The sequence below is a fragment of the Drosophila melanogaster genome, chromosome 2L (assembly GCF_000001215.4).
Source record: "Drosophila melanogaster chromosome 2L".
In the NCBI taxonomy this organism is placed as follows: Eukaryota; Metazoa; Arthropoda; class Insecta; order Diptera; family Drosophilidae; genus Drosophila; species Drosophila melanogaster.
Genome location: NT_033779.5, coordinates 10,719,337 through 10,737,297, shown reverse-complemented (window position 1 = coordinate 10,737,297; position 17,961 = coordinate 10,719,337). Strand labels below are relative to the sequence as shown.

The following is a 17,961-nucleotide window of genomic DNA, read 5'->3' as shown; positions in this document are numbered from 1 at the left end:
ATGACCGATAAACCGCGCAGCTTCAAATTCAAACCGCAATCGATTGTTACATCTTTCGAAGGTTTTAAACATTTAATAATATTTAATTTAATTTCGAGTGCCTAAATCTAAGCAAGTTTTATTATTAGTGTTTAATTTCACTTAACAAGTTGCTAAAATTATTGAATTGAGCCCTAACATCTTAAATAATATTAATATTAAATATAAACTGCTCATCTCGTTCCCCTTGGATTTTCTTTCTTGCCAAACTACAGGCTAGTCAGACTAACAAGTTGGAAAATCCAGAAAGCAAGCAACGTGGATCGTTCCTTTTCAAGTAAATACGAAAAAGGCTACCAAAATGGAAATGGATTACTATCTGCCAGTGTATAACGGATCAAATTCGGTGGACGTGCCGGGGCTGATTGAAAGTCTCAAGCTGAAGGAAACCAGTATATCGCCAATCGTGCTGGATCGCTATCCGCCGTACTCCCCGTTCTATGGCGTGATGGGCGTCGTATTCTCCAGTGTGCTGACCTCCGCTGGAGCGGCCTACGGAACTGCTGTTTCCGGAACTGGAATCGCCGCCACAGCGGTGATGCGTCCCGAGCTGGTGATGAAGTCCATCATTCCGGTGGTCATGGCGGGCATCATTGCCATATACGGTCTGGTGGTATCCGTGCTCCTATCTGGGGAACTAGCGCCTGCTCCCAAATACTCGCTGCCCACCGGCTATGTACACCTGGCCGCTGGACTTTCGGTGGGATTTGCTGGACTGGCTGCCGGATATGCAGTGGGTGAAGTCGGCGAAGTGGGCGTGCGGCACATTGCCCTGCAGCCACGCCTCTTTATCGGCATGATCCTGATCCTTATTTTCGCCGAGGTGCTCGGTCTCTACGGCCTGATCATTGGGATTTATTTGTACACGGTCAACATTAAGTAGCAGAATTTGTTATATCTAAAATATTTAATTCGTTAAGAAACGTTTTTATCGATCTTTAATATTTGAAATGCCTTTTGAATTTCTTTACGCGATTGTGGTACTCATTTCAGGTACGCCGTTGCGGTACGCGATGGAGGTACCCCATACTAATGATTCTACGGAATGCTGGTACCTTATTCTTTAGCAGCTTTGCCGAATTACTAGATATGTAAACAATTTAAATCAATTTGTTTCTTACGAAATTTGCTTGAATTCAGTGAGAATCGCTTATTTACAAGTGTATGTGCAAGGGAGCTTTCTTGCTGTTCCGTCATCTGGTAACACTGAACGCTCCCGGCATTTTTAGCGAATAGCGCGTGAATTTCTGTTTTGATTAAATTAATTGAATTGATGTGCCGTAGCTGATAGCCAAGAAACGCATAGTGCAGCCATGGCCGACAGCCCGTTCCCGAGGAGCAGCCGCAGTGGCCTGCTACGCACGACGCTGAACAGCTCGATGCCGCCGCAAAATCTCTCCCACTCGCTGCTCATCCTCGAGAAGAGCAACGCGGAGCAGAATGAGCTCTCGCTGATGGAGGACACCGGCGATGATCTGGATCGGGGCAAGAGCCGCATGGACGTGCTCTTCCCGCAGTTCTTCGACGTGCTGCAGGCTCAGGGTAACGGGCAGGAGGCATTCGAGGTGATCCAATCGCTGACGCAAGTCTGTCGCGGCGTGGTGGAGCAGCTGGAGCTGGAGATCGATCACGGCATGGGTGGGGAACAGGGCGCGCGGCAACGCGAGTCTATGCTCACCTGGCTGCGACAGGAGATAAACACGTGGCGCCTGCTGCACGCCCTCTTCTACGACCGCATCCTGCTGCAGACGGACAGGCAGGCGGATGATGAGATGCAAGATGGCCCCACGCTCGGCGGCAGCGAGAAGGAGGTCATACAGCAGTTGTACGCCCTCAATGCGACGCTGCGTGAGTACCAGCTGGTGGTGGACTGGCTGGAGGCGTGCTACGACCGGGGGGAGCAACAAAACCCACTCCACGCCCACGATCGTATGATGGCGTGGGAGAACACGCTCTTCCAACTGGAGAACCTGCAGGGCGCCGCCTTTGGCAAGGGCCATAAGATCGTAACGCGTCTGGATCCAGATGCTCCCGTACGCGAGAAACGACCGTTGCACGCCCTCGACGAGGAGGACAACCTGCGCCTGTCCCGCGCCATTTTCGAATTGATACGAGCGGGACGCGTCGACGATGGCCTCAAGTTGTGCAAGCACTTCGGACAGACGTGGCGGGCGGCGATCCTTGAGGGCTGGCGTCTCCACGAGGATCCCAACTTCGAGCAGAATGTCTCGGTGCTGCACGAAAAGCTGCCCATCGAGGGCAATCCCAGGAGGGATATCTGGAAGCGCTGCGCGTGGATGCTGGCCGATTCCAAGAACTATGACGAGTACAGCCGCGCGACGGCGGGTGTCTTCTCCGGCCACTTGGGCTCGCTGAAAACCCTTTTGCACAGCAACTGGCACGATTTGCTCTGGGCCCATCTGAAGGTGCAGATCGACATCCGTGTGGAATCGGAGATACGCGGCTGCTGCCTCAAAAACTACCAACCGATGCCCGATGATTACTGGAACGGCAGGATGACGATGGAGCAGATCTTCGAGGAACTGAACGTTGCCAAGGATGCGTCGGTGCGGGATTTCGCCCAAAGTCAACTGGGCATTATCCAGCGTCATTTAATCCTGGATACTTGCGGCGAGCTGATCCAACACATGGTGCGCTGGGTGGAGAAGGATACCTCCCAACAATCGCCCCATCAATTGCGCTTTATGGCCCACATAGTGCTCTTCCTGCGTCAAATCGGCCGTGTGGAGCAGGAGCGACAGGCGGAGAAGATCGTAGCCGCATATGTGGAGGCATTGATTGCCAGGGGCGAACCGCAGCTAATAGCCTACTATACTGCATCGCTTTCGAATCCGCTGCAGGTTCAGCTCTACTCGCGGTTTCTGGAGCAAGTGGAGCAGAAGCGTCCGCGGGAGCTAGCTGTGGATGCCGCCCTGCAGGCGGGCTTGGATGTGGAACAGATCACACGCGTCACCGTGCAGAATATTCGCCTCGCACATCAGCCACTCGGGGAATTCGGTGAGCCGCAGTCCGGCGAGATCTCTGCAATCGATCAGCGCAAGATCTCAGCATTGGAGTGGCTAATCCATTTGCCGGAGCAGCGCGGTGAGTTGCTGTGGCAGGCCAACGCCATGATACGCACCTATCTGGCCAGCAGCAAGGTGGAGTGCATGCGCCAGACCTTCCGCATGGTGCCGGCCGACATAGTGCAGCAACTAGTCAGCTTGTACGGCTCGGTGGACAACATACCACCGCGTGAGGAGTGCTGCCTGAAGGAGTATCTCTGCTACAAGGCGTATCTGTCTGGCGTCGACAGTTTCGTCGAATGGAACCGCCTGCAGCAGAACAGGCCCAAGAAGCCACAGACTTCACACGCAGCTTCCTCGCAGGACAACTTCACGGAGCGCATGGCGAGTGAGCGCAAGGAGCAGGCTCACCGATCGGAAGTCGTGCGCTGGGAGCACAAGGTTAAGGAGCAGGCCAAGCGTAAGTGGATCGCATACCCATTAATGAGATCTTTTGGCATATAACCCGCATTCTTTCCCTGCAGAAACCATCGAACTCCTGTACAATGTGCTCATGTTCCCGGACAAGGGTTGGCTGGTGGATCCGTTCATCGCCAAGCTGCCCGAGAACGCCGTGCAGCTGAGCTGGGATCATCGCCTACTGCAGATGGAGAAATTGCGCTCCATCTGCATTCCTGAGATCGCCCTGTTTCTGAACGAAGTGATGTTCAAGTCGGGAGACTTTGCGGGTTGCGTGCGCCTGGCAGATGAAATATCCAGCGAGAATCGGCAGTTGTACAAAGTCTATACGAAGCACAAGCTGGCAGAGCTTCTGGCCAAGATCGCGGACGCCTCCCTGGAGCTGCTCAACTCGAAACTGGATCCATGGGGCTATCCTATAACAACTTAGCAATCCTAGTACATTTGTGTGTTTTGCGATTACATTCTAACTTTAAACGTTTATTATTTATTCACTGTTCAATTATACAACTAAGGAGGGGGACAAATGGGAGGTAGGTAGGATGGAGGGCTTAGGAGTTGTTGTCCACGGCGGCGGCGGAGGCGTTGTTCTCGTCGCACCCGTTGCTATGCTTTAGTAGGTAGGAGGCCAGGAACTGTATGGGATCCGTGGGCCGTTCGCGAGCCAGGGCCTGCATTCCGTGGAGCAGAACCGGCGCCACCGTCTGGTCGAGGTACTGTCGCGTGGGCATGTTGTTTGTCTCGCTACTGGGCTTCTTGGCCACCGCCGGCTGCTGTTGCTGCTGCGCCACTGGATTTGTGGACTGGCCAACGGCAATGGCTCCGGATGGAGGAGCTCCCGGCGCAGCGGTCGGGTTTGCTTGCGCATTGCTGCTTGCATTTGGCTCCTTGCCAGCTTCTGCCGGCGGATTTGTTGTGGGCGCTGGTGAGATGGGTGCGTCGGTCTTGGCCTCCATGGCAATGTGTTCCTTTTGTTCAGCAAATCTCGGTTTTCACTTGGCGTCTTTGCAGCAGTCCAACAAATTCGATTCGATCAAAATTTACATTCTCGGTCTGCAGAGTTGTCGCATTCATGTCGGGAATCGATGACACGAAAATTTACTTATACATCGAATTCCTGTGATTTGTTCACATAATTGGGGTATTCCCTGTGAATATTGTGTAAAAACATATATTATCGTAAATATATCAGCTTACATGCATTTGAATATACTGGATTTGGGTACAAATCACAGGTAATTAATCACTTATTCACTTAATGTGTTCAATTAAATAAGTGTTCCTATGTTTTTAAAAGTGAAATAAGCTATCGATAAATGTTCCGAACGTGACCTGTCACATTTATCGGATAAATAATCGACTGTCATCCCCAATCCAATTGAGCCAGTTGGGTGAAAATTGGGCCGAAAAACAGGAAAATCTCACAGATCAATTAAAATATGACGGAGCTGCTGATTGATCCGGACATCCGCGTGTGGGTGTTCCTGCCCATCGTGCTGATCACGTTCCTGGTGGGCATTGTGCGCCACTACGTCTCTATACTGATATCCACGCAGAAGAAGGCCGAGATCACCCAAATCCAGGACAGGTGAGAGTGAGCAAAGTGCAGCGAGGCACCTTTTAGTGACACCTACCATTCCGTTCACAGCCAGGCAATGATCCGGGCACGCTTGCTACGCGAGAACGGCAAGTATCTCAGCGCCCAGAGCTTCTCCATGCGTAAGAACTACTTCAACAACGAGGAGACCGGCTACTTCAAGACTCAGAAACGGGCGCCTGTAGCCCAAAACTCATCCGCCATGCTCACCGACATGGTCAAGGGAAACTTTATTAACGTGCTGCCCATGGTCGTGATCGGTGGCTGGATCAACTGGATGTTTTCGGGCTTCGTCACCACCAAGGTACCCTTCCCGTTGACCCTGCGCTTTAAGCCCATGCTCCAGCGGGGCGTGGAGCTGGCCTCGCTGGACGCCGCCTGGGTCTCCTCAGCCTCTTGGTACTTCCTCAACGTGTTCGGCCTGCGCTCCATCTACACACTGGTTCTTGGCGAGAACAATCATGCCGATCAGACGCAGGCACAGGCGGATGCCATGACGGGCGCCGCCATGACTATGCCCCAGGATCCAAAGGCCGCCTTCAAGGCCGAGTGGGAGGCGCTCGAGATAACCGAGTACCACAACGCACTCAAGAACATTGACGCTGACATGCTGGCTATCGCCAGTGCACCCGCGGCATCATCCTAATTAAGTTATGTATTTTAGCAAATTCACAATGTAACAAAGTAGATTTTGTTTCGAGTCAGAGAGGGTTAAAATAAAGCAAGTTGTGTGACTACAATGGGAAACCAATCCGTTCTGCATGGAAATCCAAATGTAATGCCCATTCCCAAGTTTTGTATTAAAGAAACACTTTCGATTATGATTGCTATGACTGGAAATTTAAACTATGTGCCACTCCCAGTCGCGTGTCAACAGAACGATAAAAACAAGCAACTGTGCAACGTAACTTAATAGTAGGCCTCTTCGGTGGCCTCCGTTTGTGGAGCTGGCTCCTCGGTGGCCGGCTCTGGAGGAGCGGAAGCTGCTGGCGACGGAACCTTCTGCGGAACAGGCGGCGACGGAGACTTCTGCAGCGCGGGCTCCGGCTCACTCATCGGATCCGTGGCGGGACCTGTTGCCTCTGCGTCCGTGTCTTTGGAGGGTCCGGGTTCACCGCGACCCGTGTTCAAAGGCGACGGAGGACGCGCAGTGGCCTGCACCTTGAACTGCTTCTCCGGCTTCTTCAGATCCTTCGGCTTGCCCATCAGACGGTAGTCATTGGGCAATTCAGCCTCTGTGTATAGCTTATCTGCGAAGTAGATGCGCCGGATGCGTACGTTGGCATGCAGCTGCAAGGATACCGTCTCCAGATAGTTGGAGCCGTAAGCACGGCGCGTGAAGTCGGCCAGGTTAAACTGGATCTGGTTCCACCCCGGTGACATGCCCATCGGCATCGCCGTGCAGAAGGGCTTCACGGAGGTCTTGCTCTGGAAATTGGACACTCGGAAACGGCGCATGAAGCGCTGATCGTCTTGAATCTAAGGATATATTGTCATCATTGTGCAGTCCAGAGTTTACTATAAATTCATAGCACTTGGCCTTACCTTAACTTCGAAGCAAAAGTACTTGTGCATGTTCTTTATAAGGAGCACCAGGAAGGGCAACTTGATGCCCAGCTGCTCCTTGCATTCGCTGGGGCAGTGTATGAATGTGGTGGACACATTTGAGCCCATTATCTCGAGCACCAGGGACTTGATGTCCTCATCGTAGATCCGTTTGATATACCCGTTTTTGGTCTGTTACAAGGATGCTTTCTAGAGACGAGGCAGCTGCATTGAATGCCAGATACTCACATAGGAAGACCAGTTGTTCAGGGGCGAACTGCCTACGCTGTAAAGCACGGTAAGGAAACCTTTTTGATAGGCTGCACGATACATTGTCGGTTGTATATTTTGAAACTGTGTGTGTGGTTTCAACGATCAAACTATGGACATGTGACTGAGTTAACACAGCAAACTTAAACGAAATCTAGACTAATTGTAGAATGGATTATAGGTGACCCAGTGGGCGCGCTCCTGGTCCTTTTCGGTTTTATGGGAGGTGAAAAGGGACTTGTAAACATCGCTGGCCTTCGGGTCCTTGGCCACGCTGAAGTCGCTCTTGAGACGCTTCAGTTCGGGATCCTGCATTGCATTAACGGCGCCCAGTCGTTTGACCGGCGCCACCGCCTTGGTTTTTGTGCTTGTAGTGGGCTTCTCTGCGGCTGCAGCCTTGGATGTGGACGCCACTGGCTCCTGTTCCTCTGCGGGCTCCGCTTTCACCTCCACCTTTTTGGCACTCTTCTTGTCCTTTTTGGAGGACTTACGCTTGGCCGCACGCATTTCCATCTTGACCCGCATGAGCTCCATGTCCTCCTCGTTGCCATTGAGGACCACCACGTCCTCAACGCTATAGGCAGCCTGGCACAGCGGACAAGTGCTAGCCACACTGCCTTTGATCTGTTTCAAGGCACGCTCTGATAAAACGCATCCGCAGCTCCAAAGGGCCACAAAGCGAAATTTGCCGGACATCTCCAGGCCAATCAGCTTGCAGATGTAAGGAGAATGTCGTGTGTCCAGCAGTCCCTCAGTTTTGTCCTCCTCGGTGAAGGCGGGATTGGGTGTGGGATTAAGCTGGCGAATGTCCTTCATGCTCTTCACGTGCGCAGCTGTCTCTGGCATCGGTTCCTTCTCCAGCAGTCGCTCAATGACGCTCTGCTTGGAATAGAGCCTACCCATGCCGCACATGGCGATCGGCTCCTGGAGGCTTTGCTGGGTCAAGGTGCAGTGGCGCCAACGGAACTCCCTCTCCGCATCTTTGTCTTTCTGTAGGGTTCGAGAAATGATATTTCGGTCTGGCTAGGAGGTGCTCCAATCGAATAGACTTACCTGCTCTGGCTTTTGCTTCACGCGCACCAGCTCATCGCGCCTGGGAATAGTTCCTCCATCGCAACCCATGATTATATATTTATCTCAAGAATTACAATATATTTCCTGGGAATTCCTTGTTGGGCAAACTATAATATGCGATTTACAATGGGTTATGATATTTTTCAATTGTTTTACATTTTACACGGTATAAGTATCTTACTTACTTTAAATAAACTAACGATATAAATAACTATATATCTTCAGGTTGTAGTAAATGGAGAAATTCTGTTATGAGCAATAACAAATGTTTTATATACACAATGTCCATAGAGATGGTAAAACACCAAACAGCTGTAGCGACTGCAATGACGATTGCAAACATCGATATCATATATTCGATATAAATTTTGGTATATTACGGTGAACCAAACTCTTAGTATATCGAATTTGATTTTTAAATTTTCGAAAACTAAATTTGGAATTTGCAACATTTTAATAATAAACTCCTACTACGTGTAGTAGAAGGTAAGTAATTATTTCTCATTTTTCCTTCATATTTACTAAAATACCCAAAGACCAAAAAAATAATATTACTTGAATTTATTATCGACAGCTTTATCATAGAATTACAAACTACTGAAGACCAGCTCCTACGCATCCGTAAAGGGGCAGTGCTTGGCATACGGCACATCAATGCAAATGCAGCCTCGGGCGCTAAATCAAATATGAAATTGGTTATAAATTATATATATGGTTTTTAATAAACTTACTCATCGGGGGCATCGTTGCCTATGTGGTACTCCCTTATCAGCGAGGCGAACTCGAAGGGATTCACTTTGCCGCTCACTGGCAGCCTCTTGGATCCACTAAGATTCAGGCAGCCATTGGGACACGGTACTCCCATGAACTTATTGTGTTTAAATGTGGCAGTGGCCAAGTAGCAGATGCTCAAGAAGTGCGAACATCGCGATTTTCCTGTTTGATAGAGAGCACATTTATTTATATATGATTTCTTTTTCCGAGAAAGAGGGTATTAAACTACTTTAATTTAGCCTTACTGATTGGATTTCCTTTGCAGAACGGCTGGATGCGTCCACCGTTGACACAGTAGTTTAGATGCCCGGAGTTATCCTCCTGGCCCAGGAAACCGGCATTGGTGTGGAGCACCTGAATGACGTTGGCATCATCGATCGACAACCGAAACTTGTTGCTCTTCATGCGCTCAATTAAAGGCCGGGCGGGATCCAATCCAATGATGCGATACTGTTTCCGCGTCAGGTGGTTGCTGATCATGCCGCAGATGTGGGCGCCCAGGGAGTGACCCACGCAAGTGATCCGTTCCCGGACAGCTCCGTAGTGGGTGAGGAAGGCGTAGATCTGGGCGGTGCATTGCGCAGTTAACCTGGTGTTTATAAGCGAGTGGAGGTAGCATGGATAGCGGGTCAAAGGTCGCCAGTCCACTGTAATGACATTGAAATCGCGGGATAGGTAAGCTAAAAAGAGAGAGTTAAAGTTATATAAATTATAGCTTAATATTGTAGAATATAATAATTTAACAGATAGATGCACTCACCATCTCGAAGGAATTGCAGGTGAATATCTATGGCAGTTCCATTGAATCCGTGTATTATGAAGACAGTCTCGCGGTGCTTGCTAAATCCACCTTTATAAAGCGTTATTGGGTTCTTAACATTTAAAGGAGTTCCACGACGCGGTCCATTGCTGAAAATATTGTAAAAAGCCACTATATAATAATGGAATAGTATTTTGCAGATATCTCTGTTTTCTTTTTTGTGCATACATTTAAATAGAACTATGGAAATTCCATGTGTGTATAAAACCGTAGAAATCTCTCGTGCAGCAAGCACAGATCTGGGCATGCTAACTCTTAACTTTAGTTAATCTTGAAAGATTTTCAATTGAATATCAAGCTAGTAATAATGAAAAATTCATTTAAAGTGGATCAAATTATAGACTTTACAACTATGAGTTAAAATACATCACCAATTACAAGCCAAACGGTTTCCAGAAATTCTTAACGAGACTAAATAGTTGCAGAAAAAGCAATTTGTATTCCTTCGCGGATTTCCCAGAACGGAGGTGTCAGCCCGGTCATTTCCCGCTGTTATACAACCATCAATCAGCAGGCTCGTAAAAGCTGGCCATCATGTAATCCCCCCAGTTGTTAAATTTGTTACCACCGCAATTACCCGTCTGCTCTCCAAAAATGGACTTCGCCAGTTGCGACTTTGTCTCGCCTCCAGAGCTGGCGGTAATCTTGCCCAGACAAGTTGGGCAAATATCGAGGAGCCATTTACAAAGCATTTTATTGGCATTGGCCATTGAAATTGATGTCATCGCTGGCCAAGATCGGCGCTCGATGTGGAAAAAGCCGGCCTCCTTTGGCAAAAGCATCCCATCCTTAGTGGGTCAGTGGCTGGTTTCGAGAAACGAGTTGCCCGCCCATTAATTGTACTCTTATTTTTTCTCTTGCTCTTTGCCGCTTAATATCCTTATGGTTGCACAAGTGCAGTGCGACAAGTGTTTCGGCAGTTGACACACTAACCGAGTCTGAAATTCCAGTTGCCTAACACCTGAGGAACTTTCTCCCCCGCCAGCGACTAAATTAATAACATTAATTTTCCTGCTTTTGGCATTTAAATTTATAAACAAATCGAACCTAAACATGTGGCACGACTGATTTTTAAAGATGAAAACACATCTTTAGCACTTAAAAAATATATATTTGCAAGCATTTTGATCAGCACTTTATGGACTTAATACCAATTTAAAAGTGTGATTCACCGATAAAACTTGATTTTGCTCAAAAAGGAATATTACTTTGGGAGTACTCATAATATCTTCGAATCCAATCGAACTTACGGTGCATACAGACGGTGATCGATATGTGGACTGGGACAATAGTTTTTGTCGCGCAAAAAGCAGCGCAAGACATTTAGGTCCAAGGCTCCACTGTTGCGCAGATTCTTCCAATCCATTTGGCTTAGGAGCAATGTTTGTGCATCTGCAATTGCATTTCACGATTCTTAAATTCTCTGCCTTTTCATAAAAACACTTTAAAATGTGTAAATGATCAAGATTTTTTGAACGGAAAAACAAGAACTGGATTTTTTTTCAGCTTGATCAACACATTTTATGTGAAATAAATTCAGGTATTTTACCTTTGGCAAAGAGTGAGAATATGCAAAGCACGACGATTTGTTTCATTTTTTATTTGGACTTTAACGTCTTATGACTTGTTGTTTCACTTATTTAAAATGCTAATTAAAGCCAAAATTTCAATGCAGTTTCGATTATTTTCACATAAAAAAGTTACATTATCAATACTTTAACTGGTAATAATATTTACTAAAATTTTGAGCTCATAATTCAGGTTGTTATTAGCTCATGCATATAAAGTTAACTTATTATCTTTCACAATTTAAAAAAAAAATTTAATTTCACCCAATTTTACACCAAATTTTTCATTAATTTAATTCCATTCGACTGATTTGTTTATGAAATAATTTAGAGATTTTTATTTTCAAGTCACTTATTAATGAGTTATTTTCCGTGAGGATATTTGGCTTTCCTCTTTCATCGCCTTTCACATATTTCGTATATTTTTAACCAGATTCCACAGCGCTTTCCCGTTTAAATTGACAACTTGCACTCCGATTGCACGTTTCTCTAATTGATATCCATTTGTGTTTGCCTAGCGATTTCATCGTAATCCTTTGCATTGAAATTAGCAATTTTGATTTTTTCGCGAGCAATCCGCACCACGTCTTGCAGATTCGCGCTGTGCACTGCAAATGGGCTGCAAAAGCGCGAAATGCGCAGCCAAGGAAAATGCAGCAGACGCCTGCTGAAGCAGCAACAGCAGCAGTAGCAGCCGTAACAGCAACTGCAGCAGCAACAGTAAAAACTGGCCTAAGAATTGCTCAGCCCACCGCCTGTTGCCTTGACTTTGCTCAACTTCGCAGTCAAAACGTGAACGACTTTGGCTAATATCTGTATAATGTTGCTGCTGTTTTTGCTGTTGTGTTGGCTTCATTGTTGATGCAATTGCTGCTGTTGCTGCTTTTGCTGCTTTTGCCGCATTTGCCGCCTGGCGACGTCTATGAAAATGAAAATCCATGGCACACGCAACGCTGCACTGATTTTGATTATGAGTTTTCGGTTGGAAATGGTTTCGGTTTCGTTCCCCCAGCTCAATGCCATTGCCTTTTCATGGTGTCTTTGGTTTGTAATTCATATGTTTATTATTTACATAACATTCGCATTTAATGCAAATTCTTATAATTTTATTCGACGACAATTGCCAAGTTTGTTTCCTAAGTCATTCGTTTTAGCTATGCGATTGTGAAGTTTTATCAGATTTCCATCTTTTTGGTGACTAGCTGGCCTTTCATACTGCCTTTGTTTCGTGGTTCACGGTCAGGAAAATGAAAGGAAAGATTTCAGGAGTAAAATGGGAACATTTATAAGGTTAATCTGCATCGCAGAAAAGAGAAAGATTGGAATGCTTATTTGGCTAGCGTGGTAAGGCTGTTGATATTTGAAAACCAATTCGCTTTAGAGGTCTTACTGGCTTATTGTAAATTAAATTATTCATTCAAACCTAAATCTAATTTTTATCTTGTTCAATTTCGCTATTTGTTAAGATAATTGTCTTTAGCACTTCATTCAATAACGTACTCTTTTTAAAAACATTATTTTCGTCTTTTAAATTAATTTTCAACATGTTTGTCACTTTCACATTTCTCACTTTACTTACCTTGTAAACAGCTGATAATCTATAAATCGCTTAGGGCACGTTTCCCACAATAAAATGTGACAGTTTAGTGGATTTAGGTCGAAGTTTCCGTTGCGCAACAAGAATTGCAATGCCTCTCTGTGGTATTTGGCTATAAAAAAGGAAACCAGCTAAGCACACAAATCACAATCCCTATCGGCGATGCGATCTTCTTCACTTACAAGCATTCGTGATGGGATTTAGGGAAAGTAGCGATAACAGCAGTGCGATAAGGCTCGTTAGCATTTTGTCCATATGAACTCCGCATTTAAATTGGTATCACGGAGAAGGCCGCGACACATCGGGTTAAATGGAAGCCGTCTAATTGAATGAGCCACTCGCATCGGCTACTGCCAAACTAAGGAGCCAAGAGCTTTTAAAAGCTGCATCCGCACAAGAAAATGAAAAACGAATGAAAATCGCCGAAAATTGACACTCACGAACGACCCGGCGCCATCTGTGGATTGGGTGACATTGCTTTGTGGGGAGGCATCAGGCGGTTGTTTTCATATTTTGGTCTCGTGTGCGCAGAAGTTGCGTGTAACCGAACTAAGATTTCCATACGGCAAAGTGCACTGAGGAAAATCGATTTGTGTTTTCAGAAAGTTGAAAGTAAAACAATATATCTAAACTGAGCCCTCTATACCTACATCACAAAAAGGCCTAATAAACGAAGCATTTAACTTTTATTACAATTTTTATCGATCGGGCTAACTATATTCATTTTTTTTAGCCACAGTAAGCATTTACCATAGCGAGTAATTTAAATCGATTAAAATAGTTAAGAAATTGATTAAATTTTTCAAATCGCTTGATAAATGTTATGAAGCCTGATTATGCTTTTTAAATTATTTTTTTTAAATAAAATGATAAATGAATTTTGGTTAAGTTTAAATGACCATTAAATTGCATAGTTATGATAAACGCTTCCTTTCATTTAATCATGAAAGTCATATTTAATCACAGTCATATTTTTTGAGGTGTAATATCATATTGTTGACTGGGGTGATAGCGTTTCGCAATTGACTATGTGTTTATAAACGACTATTGATTGCGACATTTGGCCACCTGCAGGCTCCTTTATCCACAGCAATAAAGAATAAAAATCATTTAAAAAGCTTTGCATTTTTTAAATAGCATACCAATAAATTGTTAAACAGATTCGATGAGTGTTGAAAGTATGGCAATGATCTTAGAAATTTTAAACGCTATCACGCCACATTTCTATTAAAAATGTAATAGATCAATTAGATCCAACTGTCGCAGTTAAGGAGTATATAAAGTGTTTTTTAAAGTGAAGTTAACAGGTAGACTTGATAAAAACCAGGCTACATTTTCAAGTGCAGCGTTGGTTTCCAATTAAGAAAGTCCAATGAACTCAACCTTTAAGGCCAATTTAAAAGTCAAGCCAAACAATTTCCCTACACCTTAGATAAAAAGAAGTTGGCAGCAAAAGCGACAGCACTTAATTCTGACCACGAGAGGGAAACAGATCTGAGTTAAGGAAAACTCGGGCCCCAAAATGACATCAAACGCTTTTGCAACCGGCAGACGGCGATTTTACAAACGAAAGTAAACAATGTTGAGTCTGCGCCTAATGCATCTAATTGAAAGTAATGAGCTCGTTGCCCTACAGCACCGCAAAACGGGGCTAAAGTCAACTGGAGGCAGCAAAAACAATTTTCCAGGGTTTTTTGATATAGTAAAGCCATTCGAAGGAAAGGAAAATACATGTAATGCAAATGAAAATGAAAACCGAACCGCAGCGGAGGCAAGAAAAAGGTACAACATATTTTTCCCTCTATTCATGTTGCACTTTTTTGCTCTATATTTATAATGGCTATAAAACAATAACTGATCTAGTTATTCACATTATTCATTTAATATTCATCAAGGCTATATTAGAATGGCTGTAATATGTCATATGTTATATTTTCGATTCAGTTGCTTTTTGCAGTTTTGCATAAAAAGTGTATTTGTTAGTCGAGTTTCCTTGTTCATTTTTGGTCTTTCCATTTTCCATGGTTGCCGATCTCAGCCAATTTGCTGTTACTGGATACTTGTGCACTTGATGTTGTGTTTTATATTGTTCATTCATCTGGTAGCGGTTGGCAAAGAATAGTTGCCAATTGCATAACATTTTCCCAGCCTGCACTGATACGAACTAGATATTCACACCTCCACAACACAATCCTTTTAATTATTATTCGAAATGTGATCAAAATCTGCCTAATTAAATCGGTTGCAATTGGTTAAGTACTTCATTTCGATGCAGTCTTCAATGCTATTTTGGTTGGCAATTAGTTGGTTTACAAATTAAACAATTTTTGCATTTTCTTTTCCAAATTACAGATATTGTTAATTAATTGACCATGACGAATTTTGGCTTCATTCACTCACATCATTTTCCCATAACTTTGCCAAGTTATGGGGCATAGCGTCGAATGGATGCTTCCGTGAAATTTACAGAAGTATACAATTTTGAGAGAAAACAAAAAATTTTAGAGTACGCTCATAATATTAAATTTGCTATAATACCAAAAATAAAACAAAAACTTGTATTCAACAACTGCAATGTAAACAACCCACAGTATGAAAAAACTATCTTTCTATATACGAAGCAATATCACAAAAGTACGTTTTATAATATGTTAATATTTAATAATTATTTAATAATAATGTTAATTACCTATATTAATCCATATAATATATTAATATTTATATATATTTAGGGATAAAATATCTACCTTGGACTTTTAATAAGCAGTAAAGCAAGCAGTCAATGGTGCAGGTCTTTACTAAATATTAACAGAGGTTGTTAACAGAAAGCTTATAGAGTTACTCAACCAGTTAACAGAGCGCTTCGAAAATAACTATGACTTAAATAAATATATATTTTCTTTTAATATTTGTAACTTTATTTTAATTTAATGCATTTAATAACATATTTATACTTTAAATACATGTAAGCTACCACAATAATGTCGAAAGAAAATCGTAAGGATTTAAATTTGTTTGAATAACGCAAATATTAGTAAAAACATAAAAACAGCCTTGCTTTCACTGGAAATATGATTTCTGTAAAAAGAATTCCTTGCATGCTTATTTTTTTATTTTTTTCAATGGTGCAGCATCTCCCTTAATAGAACTACCTAATTTTTAAAATCCCCAATAAATTTTTTTAGCCAGAGCTAGCACGTTTTACTCTCAACTCATGCCGATTCCAATTTTTTCAATTCCAATTTAATTTACTCTTGAGCATTTATATAATCTTCCCTTAAATAACGACATCGAGAATGGAATTCCACTGAATCGGTTCATTACTTATGCAAGTCCCAATCACTTTTCAATTTCTTGCCTATTGCCAACGAACTCCGTGGAAAATAATCACAAAAGCTTTGCCTACTTACGAATAGTTTTAAACTTGGCCAAAACTTACGATGCTTTTCAGCGAGTCTAATCAAAATGGGCCATAAATTCCAGGAAAACCGGGGGGTTTGGGGGGAGTGGAAAATTGCGCCTTGCTTTGTTTTTGCTTCGGCTTTTGCTTTGCCGCAACTTTACTAATTAATTGTGCACTTGAGAATTTTTGAGTAAACTCTGAAACTTAGCTGCTACGGCACAAAATATCCATTGGGAATGGCAGGCAGAGTGTGTGAGGTGTTTGGCACTGGCAAAGTTGACGAGTAAATAAACTAACAATTTTTCCTACTTAATTAACAAAATTGTTTTAATACTCCATCTCCATCACCATCGCCATCTCCACCCCCCCACAGAATTCCATCTCCATTCCCACTGGAGCTGCCAAGTGAGGCGTTAAGCAGCGGCTATGCAGTCAACATTGGCAGACTGACTGAATGACAGACTGGCTAAATGACTGCGCAAACAAACCCCAAGTACGTCGGGCGTACTGACTGGAGTACGGCAATAATTAAACTTGTCACAGTACACCTGGCACTGGAAAGGGCGGCGGCCAAAAGGATAGTGCAGTCGGCCTGGAAGGATGAATCGTGCGCACAAAGTTGTTGGCTTTTGATGCAGCGATACATGGCTAACAAATTAGTTATCTAGTTACTCATTTTATGATTAATATTAAGGTATTTCGTTATGCAGCCATAACTTAGTTTTATTTGTTTTTCTTTTGAAGACACAGATGCTCTTGATGCCACAAAAGCGATCATTTCCATTTTATTGCAAATAACACTTGGATTAACATATAAAGCAGTTCTGAAGCCGCAATATCGAATGCATTGGATTGGCAATTTGTTTGTTCGTGCTGGGCACTTGGGCAAACGATAAATTGCAACTTTTGGAAAAGTGCAGCGCATAGCTTATGAATTGCATTACAAAGTCGCATAAATTTTCGCATTCGCATTGCAGCAAAGTAAGCGCAACAAATCGTTTTGGCGCCAAAATGCATTTATCATGAGCTGCAAGTCGCGTTCATTGCGCAAATTCAATCTGATGTCAGGAAACGCGAGAATTATGAGCTCAGCCTCAGCTCAGCGGTTGCTGTGGATGTTTTGGGTCGTTTGGGTGTTTTTTTGGGTGGTGCTGTGGGTGTTTTGGGTGGTGCTGTGGGTGTTTTGGGTGGTGCTGTGGGTATCCCGTAGAGACGGCGTGAAATGTCTCGGCTGAATTATGCGGATGCTTTGACAAGCTCTTTTTCCGCTCAGCTTCCATTGACTTTTAATGGCCTCGCCTCGCATTATTGAGATTTACAGTTTGCGGATTTATTGGCTATCCGGAAATGCTTTATGGCAGTCACTGTGGCTGGTTAAAGGAGGCAAGGTGGCTATAGAACGTGCAGATTAAGAGTGACTGCTGTTATTGAAAATTTCTATTAGAAAGGCAAATAAACTTTAAAGAGAATACACTATTAAATCCCTTTAAGTTAACTACATCACCATTTCAACTCAATTAGGATAAACTCGATCCCATTTCAATCTAACTCCACTTGAATTTACGACCTTCGTTCGCTTTCCACAAGTCTATTGCCAACTGATTTATACAAGTTAATTAACACTTTTGTAGGCCTACCCCCAAAAATACAATGAATGCCGAAGCCATTCATAATACGAGCATTTGGCATATGGGGAGGTCCTTTATTTCGCACAGCCTCATCTCCTGGCCACCTATGTCAACAAAAGGCGAACAAAAAGGACAATTAAACCCTTTGAAAAAAGCCAGGG

The 17,961-nt window shown here is 44.1% G+C and overlaps 7 protein-coding genes across 8 annotated transcripts; 3 read left to right on the top strand and 4 right to left on the bottom strand.

The window, feature by feature from the left end:
• Window positions 1-254: 254 nt before the first annotated feature.
• Vha16-5 (Vacuolar H[+] ATPase 16kD subunit 5) lies at window positions 255-979 on the top strand. Its single transcript, NM_135603.3, has one exon. The coding sequence runs from the start codon at window positions 341-343 to the stop codon at window positions 920-922; it is 582 nt and encodes a 193-aa protein (NP_609447.1). The 5' UTR covers window positions 255-340; the 3' UTR covers window positions 923-979.
• A 247-nt stretch (window positions 980-1,226) lies between these two features.
• On the top strand, window positions 1,227-4,005 carry Nup107 (Nucleoporin 107kD). Its single transcript, NM_135602.4, has 2 exons — window positions 1,227-3,525; window positions 3,590-4,005. Exons 1-2 carry the CDS (start codon window positions 1,353-1,355, stop codon window positions 3,952-3,954), a joined length of 2,538 nt encoding a protein of 845 aa, NP_609446.1. The 5' UTR covers window positions 1,227-1,352; the 3' UTR covers window positions 3,955-4,005.
• Dpy-30L1 (Dpy-30-like 1) lies at window positions 3,991-4,645 on the bottom strand. The gene has a single exon (NM_135601.4). It carries the CDS (start codon window positions 4,478-4,480, stop codon window positions 4,076-4,078), a length of 405 nt encoding a protein of 134 aa, NP_609445.1. The 5' UTR covers window positions 4,481-4,645; the 3' UTR covers window positions 3,991-4,075.
• Window positions 4,646-4,874: 229 nt separating this feature from the next.
• EMC3 (ER membrane protein complex subunit 3) lies at window positions 4,875-5,898 on the top strand. The gene is made up of 2 exons (NM_135600.3): window positions 4,875-5,112; window positions 5,173-5,898. Exons 1-2 carry the CDS (start codon window positions 4,964-4,966, stop codon window positions 5,765-5,767), a joined length of 744 nt encoding a protein of 247 aa, NP_609444.1. The 5' UTR covers window positions 4,875-4,963; the 3' UTR covers window positions 5,768-5,898.
• A 43-nt stretch (window positions 5,899-5,941) lies between these two features.
• CG17118 (uncharacterized protein) lies at window positions 5,942-7,043 on the bottom strand. Its single transcript, NM_164941.2, has 3 exons — window positions 6,916-7,043; window positions 6,667-6,858; window positions 5,942-6,600 (listed from the first exon to the last, which is right to left on the bottom strand). The coding sequence occupies exons 1-3, from the start codon at window positions 6,997-6,999 to the stop codon at window positions 6,031-6,033; spliced, it is 846 nt and encodes a 281-aa protein (NP_723611.1). The 5' UTR covers window positions 7,000-7,043; the 3' UTR covers window positions 5,942-6,030.
• Window positions 6,996-8,320, bottom strand: CG6443 (uncharacterized protein). Its single transcript, NM_135599.5, has 3 exons — window positions 8,196-8,320; window positions 7,990-8,117; window positions 6,996-7,926 (listed from the first exon to the last, which is right to left on the bottom strand). Exons 2-3 carry the CDS (start codon window positions 8,056-8,058, stop codon window positions 7,096-7,098), a joined length of 900 nt encoding a protein of 299 aa, NP_609443.1. The 5' UTR covers window positions 8,059-8,117; window positions 8,196-8,320; the 3' UTR covers window positions 6,996-7,095.
• Window positions 8,321-8,557: 237 nt separating this feature from the next.
• On the bottom strand, window positions 8,558-13,095 carry CG6431 (uncharacterized protein). Of its 2 annotated transcripts, none has more exons than NM_001201861.2 (6): window positions 12,952-13,095; window positions 12,752-12,881; window positions 9,545-9,693; window positions 9,030-9,464; window positions 8,742-8,946; window positions 8,558-8,685 (listed from the first exon to the last, which is right to left on the bottom strand). In NM_001201861.2, the coding sequence occupies exons 1-6, from the start codon at window positions 13,022-13,024 to the stop codon at window positions 8,622-8,624; spliced, it is 1,056 nt and encodes a 351-aa protein (NP_001188790.1). In that variant the 5' UTR covers window positions 13,025-13,095; the 3' UTR covers window positions 8,558-8,621. The 2 variants fall into 2 exon arrangements, with proteins under 2 accessions (NP_001188790.1, NP_609442.2); NM_135598.4 differs by lacking the exons at window positions 12,752-12,881; window positions 12,952-13,095 and adding exons at window positions 10,855-10,996; window positions 11,154-11,783.
• Window positions 13,096-17,961: the final 4,866 nt, after the last annotated feature.

Excerpts from the sequence above, each read along its gene's own strand:
- EMC3 (NM_135600.3), top strand. The coding sequence starts at position 4,964 with ATGACGGAGCTGCTGATTGATCCGGACATCCGCGTGTGGGTGTTCCTG. Across the intron at positions 5,113-5,172 it reads ATCACCCAAATCCAGGACAG|CCAGGCAATGATCCGGGCAC; the intron begins GTGAGAGTGAGC and ends TTCCGTTCACAG.
- CG6443 (NM_135599.5), bottom strand. The coding sequence starts at position 8,058 with ATGGGTTGCGATGGAGGAACTATTCCCAGGCGCGATGAGCTGGTGCGC. Across the intron at positions 7,927-7,989 it reads TGAAGCAAAAGCCAGAGCAG|AAAGACAAAGATGCGGAGAG; the intron begins GTAAGTCTATTC and ends CGAACCCTACAG.
- CG17118 (NM_164941.2), bottom strand. The coding sequence starts at position 6,999 with ATGTATCGTGCAGCCTATCAAAAAGGTTTCCTTACCGTGCTTTACAGC. Across the intron at positions 6,859-6,915 it reads TGAACAACTGGTCTTCCTAT|ACCAAAAACGGGTATATCAA; the intron begins GTGAGTATCTGG and ends TCCTTGTAACAG. Across the intron at positions 6,601-6,666 it reads ACTTTTGCTTCGAAGTTAAG|ATTCAAGACGATCAGCGCTT; the intron begins GTAAGGCCAAGT and ends ATATATCCTTAG.
- Nup107 (NM_135602.4), top strand. The coding sequence starts at position 1,353 with ATGGCCGACAGCCCGTTCCCGAGGAGCAGCCGCAGTGGCCTGCTACGC. Across the intron at positions 3,526-3,589 it reads GGTTAAGGAGCAGGCCAAGC|AAACCATCGAACTCCTGTAC; the intron begins GTAAGTGGATCG and ends CTTTCCCTGCAG.
- CG6431 (NM_001201861.2), bottom strand. The coding sequence starts at position 13,024 with ATGGACAAAATGCTAACGAGCCTTATCGCACTGCTGTTATCGCTACTT. Across the intron at positions 12,882-12,951 it reads AAATCCCATCACGAATGCTT|CCAAATACCACAGAGAGGCA; the intron begins GTAAGTGAAGAA and ends CCTTTTTTATAG. Across the intron at positions 8,686-8,741 it reads GGCAACGATGCCCCCGATGA|CGCCCGAGGCTGCATTTGCA; the intron begins GTAAGTTTATTA and ends TATTTGATTTAG.
- Dpy-30L1 (NM_135601.4), bottom strand. The coding sequence starts at position 4,480 with ATGGAGGCCAAGACCGACGCACCCATCTCACCAGCGCCCACAACAAAT.
- Vha16-5 (NM_135603.3), top strand. The coding sequence starts at position 341 with ATGGAAATGGATTACTATCTGCCAGTGTATAACGGATCAAATTCGGTG.